Consider the following 9,445-nt stretch of genomic DNA (forward strand, 5'->3'; position numbering starts at 1 on the left):
TCTCTCTCTCTCTCTCTCTCTCTCTCTCTCTCTCTCTCTCTCTCTCTATACTTTTCTTTCATTCTTCCCCCTCATGTTTCGGCACCTGTATTCACACCGTACCTCCTGAATCCCCTATACGACAGCAGCACTTGTTTTGGGCATTTTTGTTCCTCATGCTGTCGGGACTGTTCCTGTTTTCTTTTCCGGGGACACGTTTTTTTTTGGCGATCTAGTATTGCACTTAGATACAATTGAGGGACATGTAAAAGACATAGTTTAAAAGAACCGTTAAAAGCCAGATGCTGCTTTGAACAGTGTGGAATTAGATCTCGTAAAGGCTGTTTGTGCGGACGACCCGTTTTTCATCCATGAAGACGTGTTGGATCATGAGCATAAACAAGTTATAGAAACATCAATGCCAGTACATATTAAAAAAGAACTTCAGGCTTGAATATCGATCTCTAACAGTCCCCCATCTACACACCCTTCCCATTTTCTCAAAATGAGCCGCTCAACTAGAACGCAACAGTTTTGTTCTTCTGCCTCAGATTTGTTTCGCCCTTAAGTGAAGATGTTGAGAAGCAGATTTCACACTCACAATAAATTACAACCTGGCACTCAGTTCCTCAGAATGATTTTGTTTCTTTGTTTTTTGTCCAACATGCACATATTTCCAGCCGTAATTCCTCTTGATATCGGTTCAACCATCGAAATATCTTTTCCTTATTACTGTGTCGTCGTTCGACTACATTTCTCCTGCATTGGAAGCAAAAGAGAGTCGGAGCTCTTCTTCTTCTCCTCCGGGATTCGTTTGTAAGCTCACGTTCTGGCAGGAAGAGAAGATAAAAATGATGTGTATTGCGTTTTACGGCAGGTTTTGACGTTAAGTACTCATAAATGTAAGCACTCTCTCGGTGTATGATAGCGCGGTAGTCTGCAGTGTAATGCAGAGAGGGCTGTTTGTGGAGCAGCTGAGGCCTTTTTGATGTTTTCATCTAATTATTTGATTGAATGCTGTGATCGCCGCCACGGAAGTTTGCTGCAGGCAGCAGCTTAGGACGGACTGCTTTGTGTCTGATGAGGTTTTGCCTCTGTTGTACTTTCACTACGCTTTGTTTGAGTGCACACTTCCTTTGTTAGTTCTCCCTGTTGTCTTTCTTTCCCTCTTGGATTCTTTTTTTTCCCTCACACAACGTATACCTTAAATAGAAAATGAATCTCAACATCTCAAAGGAAATATTTCATGCTTTAAGCGTAAACTGTGAAGGCTCATGAACACCTTCAATTTGTTGGAGGCAGGTGTGTAGGAGGAAACATCTTTAAACAAGAGAAGAGAGAGAATTACAGCACACTGTCCTTTTACTTGCAATGAACTTTGAGCCTCAGTCTGAGGACCGAGATGTTGTATTCATCAATAAGAGTGAATTACAAGTAAAGGGACAGTGTGTGGGAGTTCTCTCCTCTCATCCTTTAAATATAACAACCACAGCATACCTGCAGGAATACTCCCGTGTTGTTGCATTCAATGGCGTCGTAATGATGCTTTGTTAATGGCTAATAAATCACTTACTAATGCTTTGTAAATAAGTTATATGCCATTAATCAGGGCAACCTTTGAGTTGCCAGGTTGTGGAGAATCCCTCTGGCTGGTGTTTATTCTAATTGGTGATAATGCAGTTATAAATGTATATGAACGCATTAATAAACACCTGTGACTTTCACACTTTCTAATAAGTCATCAAGTCAGTTATAGTTAGTTATGAATGTTAATACGTTATTTAGAAATTGATCTTGGTCCAGATGGGTAAAAGTAAACTTTAAATAGTTTGCTGAAAGCTATGGTGGGGATGGTATTATAGAAACATTTGTTGTTATTCTCATTTCATTTTGTAGGACTGTAATGGGCCATCCAGTCATTTCATTCAGCCCAGGATGAACACCATGTAAAAGGGATTTTTCACAACCTGGCAACCATAAGTTAAATGCTTATAACTGAAATAAAGCATTAGAAAATGAGTTATAAACCATGAATAACCGAGTCACAACTCATAACGGTGTTGTTTTTTATTGGGAAGTGATACAAATGTGGTTCTAAATATCATAATATGTCAAAATCTGTTTTGTGTCCGTCCAGGTGGATTTTGCCTTCACGGTCTGGCAGAGTTTCCCGGAGCGGATCGTGGGTTACCCCGCTCGCAGCCACTTCTGGGACAGCAACAAGGAGCGCTGGGGCTACACATCCAAATGGACCAACGATTATTCGATGGTGCTGACGGGGGCCGCCATCTACCACAGGTGCAGCAGCGCGGGCTTTCACATCGCCGTCCTCTGATCTGCAGAACAACTTGGTTCCATTACAGCTGTTTACTTGCTCACTGTTTCGCTCCCCTCTGCTGTTTGCTTTCATGTGCCTTGCTTCAGTTCCCCTCTCTGTTATACGGGGGATCACAGCTTCGCTCTGCTCTCCAGTGTTCAGTCGTCTGTCTTTTGATACAACACTTTTGATGCAGTGATCTGCCGATTATGAAAGTAGGCCCCTTGTTCGGTGTTGCACAGCCTCAGGAAGTCAGTGTTTTGACACCGGGTATGTTTTATCCCAGGAAAAAAAAGTCAATTTGTCTGCTACACGGCGTTTCATAGTTCCTGTGTTTAGTTCTACAACAGCCCCTGTCAGCTTTAATATGGCTTCACTCAGCTGTGATGGGAGCAGTCCATTAAGCCGGAGTCAGCCAATCACTGCGGCCAAACGCTTAATCGCTTTCAATAACCCAGTCGTTCAATCCATCCTGGAGCTCTGAGCAATCAGTCCGTTGATGAACTCAGAGTTCTACCCGAAGGCTTCAACCTGTGAAAGAGTCTGAAATTTGTGGTGCATTTGAATTCAAGTCGCCCCAAACAGTCGACAAGCGCTACTCGATATACACTTTATTGTGTTCAATTGGGAAAAGTGAAACGGAAATGAGGGAAAATACCCGTGATATCAAACCAGACCACATGAATTATGATCGCAGCCAAACTTAACCTGCAACTCACCCTTCAGTCTGCTTTAGTTTCCCTTTAAATGCTTTCACCTTTCTATTCTTGCTCACACGTGGCATCGCCCGTTATTTATTCTCATTTCATGATTTTACTCTTCCTGTATTCTAACCCACTTCTCTCCTCTCTCTCTCGCAGGTATTACCATCACCTGTACACCAACTACTTACCCACTAGTCTGAAGGGCATGGTGGACCAGCTGGCCAACTGCGAGGACATCCTGATGAACTTCCTGGTCTCCGCTGTCACCAAGCTGCCGCCCATCAAGGTCACACAGAAGAAACAGTACAAGGAGACCATGATGGGACAGGTGGGACTGCTTTGTGACCCTTCTCATGACCGGATCCGTGTCGGTTTTTAATTTATTTCTGAATTCCTTCACTGAGATGACTCATTGGCCCTTTTTTTTTTAAAAGAGCTGTGACACCAAAATTCAGGACAGCTGTCAGTTGAGAGGATTGGTTTACATTAAAGAAAATCACATGACAGGATGTGACTGAACTCGGAACAATCGTAGACTTATTATATTATCCACTTTGATCGTATCCTACTTTTTCATATGAGTTGTGATTCATGCTGAAGCCAGTATTGTTTTCTCCCCATCATCAGTGTGTGTCTCGGCCTTTCAGCTGGAATGAACTCTCGCTGCTTTGTGAACAGCATGAGTTATTCACCTGAAAGTCTTTGGTGCGACCCGTGGGTAAACAGGACAAGTCACTTACTGTACGGCGGAGAGACAAAGGCCCAGAGAGGAGGCGTCTCAGTTCTTATGGCTTCCGTCATAGTTTGTAGTCGAGCTCCTGGCTCGCTAATGTAGAATATGATCCAGCTGATGATTTATTGAGAAGCGTTAACGTCAGTCGTCGTTAAGTAATGGATTTCTCTTGTCACGGGGTCTGAACTGTGACTTTGATTGAATGAAAGAAAGCGGCAGATGTTTGTTATTGTATCCCTAAATATCCCTAAACGTGGATATTTATACAAGTTTTTTCCTACAGTCGAATGTTTTGTGTTTATGTCGATAAGGTAACAGTTATCCAATACTTTTAGCTAATTATTCAATTTTTTTATTCACTACTTTTAGGTAGTTCTTTAAACTGCTACTTTTACCTTATTACATCCATTATTTTCAGCTCATCATTTCAACTGTTCAATAGTAAATGTGATAAAACAACACACCGATATGTAATCCTAGTTGCACCTTCTATTTCCCTCCTAAACACAAATTGGACGACAAACAAAATCATATTTTTTTGTCAAATGAATTGAGCCACTCACTCGCAATCTCTCCATGTGCTTAGCGGTTTGCGAAAATGGGGAAAAATCTTGCAAATGGTCCGCACTGCAAATGTGGTTTAGGTTAAAAGAAAACCCATTACCCCGTACAAGCTGGAGAGCATGTGAGTGTGCATGTGTGTCGGCTTAGAGAGAGAGAGAGAGGGCTGCATGTGCTGTGTGGATGTAGGAGGGCATAGTCGCTGTGTGCGTGGCCTTATCGTTAACGATATTATCCTTGGGAATGTGTGTGAAGCGTGTATAGCTGAGTGTGTGTGTGTGTGTGTGTGTATATATATATATATATATATATATATATATATATGTATATATATATATATATATATATATATATATATATAGTGTTTGCAAGACTGGAGCACTATAAGCCCACTATAATACCCACTGGTGTACAAGCACCGCGTGGTTGCGACTCGCTGATCGAAAGCAATAATTATCATTTACCGTGATAATGACACTAACATGCTTTTTGTTTGTCTCCCCTCTTCTCCCTCTCCATTCCCAACAGTCTTCGAGAGCTTCCCGCTGGGCAGATCCGGACCACTTTGCCCAGCGGCAAACCTGTATGAACAAGTTCGCCAGCTGGTTTGGCGCCATGCCGCTGGTCCACTCCCAGATGAGACTGGACCCCATCCTGTTCAAGGACCAGGTCTCCATTCTCCGCAAGAAATACAGGGACATCGAGAGGCTCTGACAGGACCAGCGCCCCCTCGGGGGAGACCCCACGCAGGGGGAGGCGCGCGAGAGAGACTCTGTGGAGAGCAGAAGGACTAGCAGGACTCCGGCGGGATGGACGGGGAGCGACACAGCTCTGTTTTCCACTCAGCACATTGCCAATGACCACAGCGCCGCTGCTGCCAGGACTTGACACGGTTAGGGATGAATGGGAAACAAGCAGATGGCGTTTGGATATGAAAAATACAAACAAAAGCCGCAAACACAGACCGACAAAGAGGTACACAAACTGATGGACATGCCAAACAGTTGCTGTATGTTTTGCAAATGTGCAAACACACAGCACACACTACTGACGACGGGAACTCTTGGATAGAATATTTTTTTGTACAACATGAACACGGACGACGTTGACCTTCCTGCTCTCTCGGCACACGTGCAGGACGGTAGAAGAGGGAAGGTGTCGGTGATCGTAAAACCTGGCAACCCCGCCCGTCACGAATCCTACTGGCTGCCCCTAGAAGCCCTCCCCAGTCTGCATCAGGACATAATACCGGACTACCAAAACCCCCTGCTTCATAGCCCAGGAGACCCTGTTCTTTAGTTGATTTGATTTCTGTACAAATCAGCTCTCTGGTGTCACTGTTGACCTTTTATCCTCTCTGAGAGGTTTAAAGTCAGAGCGTCATTCCGTTCTCAAGGCAGAAGAGGTAAACAGTGTCCAATCTGTTATTATAGTGGCCTGACGAGGCTTTTATAGCCAAGCAGCCATTGTTTCTTGAAATTCTTGGCTATCAACACATCCTTGAGCCCGAAAACATCCCATCTTTCCTTTCCTCGGCTCCTTCCTTGATGTGCTGATACGGCTTTTATAATGGTCTATCTGCGTCCCTGTTATCACTAAGATAAGTACGAAAAATATCTCGTTTCATATCCCATTTTCCTCTCATACTCGCTAAGGCAGTTGTACTTTTCTCATCTTTTTTTTCCCCACTTTCAACTTTTATTTCGCCCTTTACACTCTCTGTACTTTGACTTGTGTGTGTGCGTGTGTGTGTGTGTGCGTGTGTGCGTACGTGTTGTGTGTACAGAGCCTTGAAAAGTTGGCTCATCCAACCATAAGCTCGAGCGGAGTACATTTTCCCTCCGTTGGAATGAGCGAAATGAACATTTCTGGATGAAATGGAGCAGAACGTTGCATTCTAACACAGACTCGTTCTTTCCCATTTATTTCTCCCTGCATGGCCCTGGAGCACTTCCCCCGCAGGGAGGAAATGGAATAAAATGTCTGTCCATAGCAGGTCTTTAGTGACCAGCGTCATTTCACAGGAGTGCTTGTAGGGGGATTTTTTTCTTTTAACGTGGAGTGCATCAGTACCATTCTGACATCAGGGTCTGCCTTTTAGAATTCTTTTTTTTTTATTGCACATCACGTTGCCTACATCAGCTTGATGGTCGTCAGTCCGGTGCAGCTCTCCTGCTGCAGTGATTTATTTTTTCTGTGACACATCAGAGGACCTCAGAGCCATTAAATTGACAAAAGGTTTTCTCCCCCATTTGTCAGGCAGAGATACGTTCGGGCTTCAATTAGGTAACCCTATTTCATTCGGAGGGCTGTTTTATTCCCAGGAGACAAGCTGTTGATGGGACACTAACATTATGGACCGTTGTATTGTGGAAGCAGTGACCCACAAACATGACCTTCTAGCTAATGCTAGCCTGAGCTGGAGGACAGCTCGCCCTCCCCTGATTGTCCGTCACTCAAAAACGGCTGCTCACATCGTCGCCATCGTATCCACTTCAAACCGCCTGACATTTTGCACCTTATATTACCTTATTGGTATTGAACAACCAGATCGAAAACGCTAAAATGACTAGCTGTCTCAGACTTTAATGAATCATTTCTAAGAGACGGGCTGTGTGGAGCTGTGTTCTCGCCGTCATTGGGTCGGCATGCGGCCGAGAGCACAGGCAGTTCCCTCTCACACTTAGTCTGCAGACACTTAAAAGAAGCAGCATGCTTTTAGTGGCCTTTCTGTCGAGCAGGCATTCAGCATAATGTCTCAGCCAAAGCTGTTCAGTGTGTGTGTGTGTGTGTGTGTGTGTTGATCAGTAGCTGTCTTTGTCAATTGCCAATATCAGTGTCACATATTCATTTACGGTTTTAGTTTACATTTTTTTTTTCGTTGATTTCTTCTCATTTTATTCTACAAATAGTTCATATAAAATGCATCGCAAAGCCTTTTCAGTGTCAACAAAGGTGCGGTACACACTTTACAAGTGTCATATCCAAATGCTACCAATGCAAAGTCATTCTGTTTCAGCATGTATCAAACACAGCAGGACTATCAAGTATGTCTGTTTGTTTCCTCACGCCATTGCTTTAAATATCATGCTTTGTATTTACGTTCTGGGACTTCAAGTTTGGAGTGCTGTTTGTTTGCCGGGAGAGATTTATGATCTGTTTAATGCAGAGTCACAACACAGCAAATGTTCACTCGTCAACTGTATGTGATTCTGGGAAAGACATGCTCCTCCCCCTCCTCCCTTGGTCTGCATCTGGTCCCTCTTTCATCTTCAGAGAACCATATTGTTTGAATCCATTTCAAGCCTTTTATGCCTGAGCGTTTGAATCAGTGTGTGTGGGTCATCTCAAGAGAACCACGTCCCCCAGCTTTGCAGATATTTCATAAAAAAAAATCAAAAAAACACCACCCATTTCAAATCCCTGCGACTCTCAGCACTGTACGTACATAGGCATATATTTATTTTTTGAGAAAAAAAAAAAAAAAAAGTGTATGAGACGACGCGGCGAGAACATAAGTCTGATCCTGCATTGCTGAGGGGAGGTAATGGTATTTATTCAGTTTATTTTCTACTCGCTGTGCACTAATGTGCATTAATCCACAAAGATGCCGATATAACAGCTCATGTTATGTTTCACTCTGCATTGGTTTTCCGGGGGGAAAAAAACACATCACGCTCTCCTCACGAGAGATGTAACATTTTCACAGTCATAAAGTTGGGTTTTAACTCTAAAAGATTGCATACACCAGTGATCTAGAATTGGATTGGGATGCACAATCTCGGCTCTCCGCGGGAGTCAAATTGCAAAGTCCCAATAAAGACTACGCCAACTGACACACGGAAAATAAGCAGATGGGTCCTCTGAACCAGATGGAAACATTTTCAGCTTCAGCTGTAACATCTCTCCCTCACATGCATTACAATAATGGGTCTGAGGCTGTGACACAGTTGTTTAAATTGCCTCTTTCAAAAGCTTGGTTTCAGGTCAGATAACTTGGCAAGAGAAACTCGCTCCATCTCTGTTGGCGTGCTGCACAGTACGTCATCGAGTCCAGAAGTCAAGAGCGCGATGGATGTGATTTGGGCCACCAGGAAAACCTCTGCATCCGCTTATAAACGCCTGTCACGTCCGCCATTTGATCAGGGGTAACATTATGCAAGTTATCATTGTGCGCTTCGAAACAGATGGAAGAAGGTTTGCCCGTCAGTTTGGTGTTTATAGTGGCGACAGCGTGTGTGTGCTGGAAAACTAGTCTGTTCTTGATTTGTGCCTTTTTATCAACATGTGAGTTCATTGACATGCCGAGCACTGTCTGTCCTAGACTTGTTAATTCCAGTAGACGGGCAGGAATAGCCCCGTATGCAGGGCCCCAAACAGCCCTGCCTTTCATACACTGGATGAGTCACCGCTTCCATTTCTCCGTATTATAACGCCCCGCTTTCATCTTTATGTTTGGACACGGTTGCGTAGGCAACAACGTATGACCACTTCCTGTTTGGGATTATTTATCAGTGAATCGGCCGCATCACTTTACCAATCAGCAGCAATGTCTGTTGGTCTGTAAGGACTCGGCCAAAGCCCAGCTGTCCTGATGCCTTCTCCTCCCTCCTACCTTGTAATTAACAGAAGACTTTTATAGAGGTCACAAATGAAATAGATAAATGCCAATTTTGTAAGAATGATTTATAAAAAAATAAACTCATATTTGATGAACTGCATCGCCTTGTCCCATTTTTTTTATAGACTGTGTTTCAATGTTTCCATTTTAAAGACCTTGTGGCATAAAAAAATGTCAAACTACAGTATGTCAGAAAAGTCATATTTTAGCCATAAGTCAGTGTAATGTGCCTTAAGATGCTGATTCCTTTTTTCCACCAAACCTGCATTCTGCAAAGACCCGCCCTACTGTGTCTCTGATGGGCTAGTACGAGTTAAGTTTATTGCTGATGACTGTTTTTAAGAAGATTCTGACATACGTCTGGCCTCCTGCAAGAACATTCTCTAGTCCTTATCTTAACTTTCTCTTCCTCTTTTACACGAGTAAGCCACGTCAGATTTAGCAAACGCACCTGACATCCAGCGGAAATGTGATGATTGCCACCTGTGTGTAAATGAGCCACAATTATACAACGTTAAGGCCACATAGTA

At 43.4% G+C, this 9,445-nt stretch overlaps 1 protein-coding gene across 1 annotated transcript in view; it reads left to right on the forward strand.

The window, feature by feature from the left end:
* Window positions 1–9,445, forward strand: part of ext1b (exostosin glycosyltransferase 1b) — a 119,731-nt gene extending 110,286 nt beyond the window's left edge. Inside the window, exons 9-11 of the mRNA XM_031866485.1 lie at window positions 2,117–2,277; window positions 3,157–3,328; window positions 4,823–9,445. Of these exons, the coding sequence (XP_031722345.1) occupies window positions 2,117–2,277; window positions 3,157–3,328; window positions 4,823–5,008 (519 nt within the window). The 3' untranslated portion in view covers window positions 5,009–9,445. The remainder of the gene's footprint in view (window positions 1–2,116; window positions 2,278–3,156; window positions 3,329–4,822) is intronic.

Source organism: Anarrhichthys ocellatus, unplaced genomic scaffold (genome assembly GCF_004355925.1).
Source record: "Anarrhichthys ocellatus isolate YVR2014 unplaced genomic scaffold, GSC_Weel_1.0 scaffold35, whole genome shotgun sequence".
Taxonomy (NCBI): Eukaryota; Metazoa; Chordata; class Actinopteri; order Perciformes; family Anarhichadidae; genus Anarrhichthys; species Anarrhichthys ocellatus.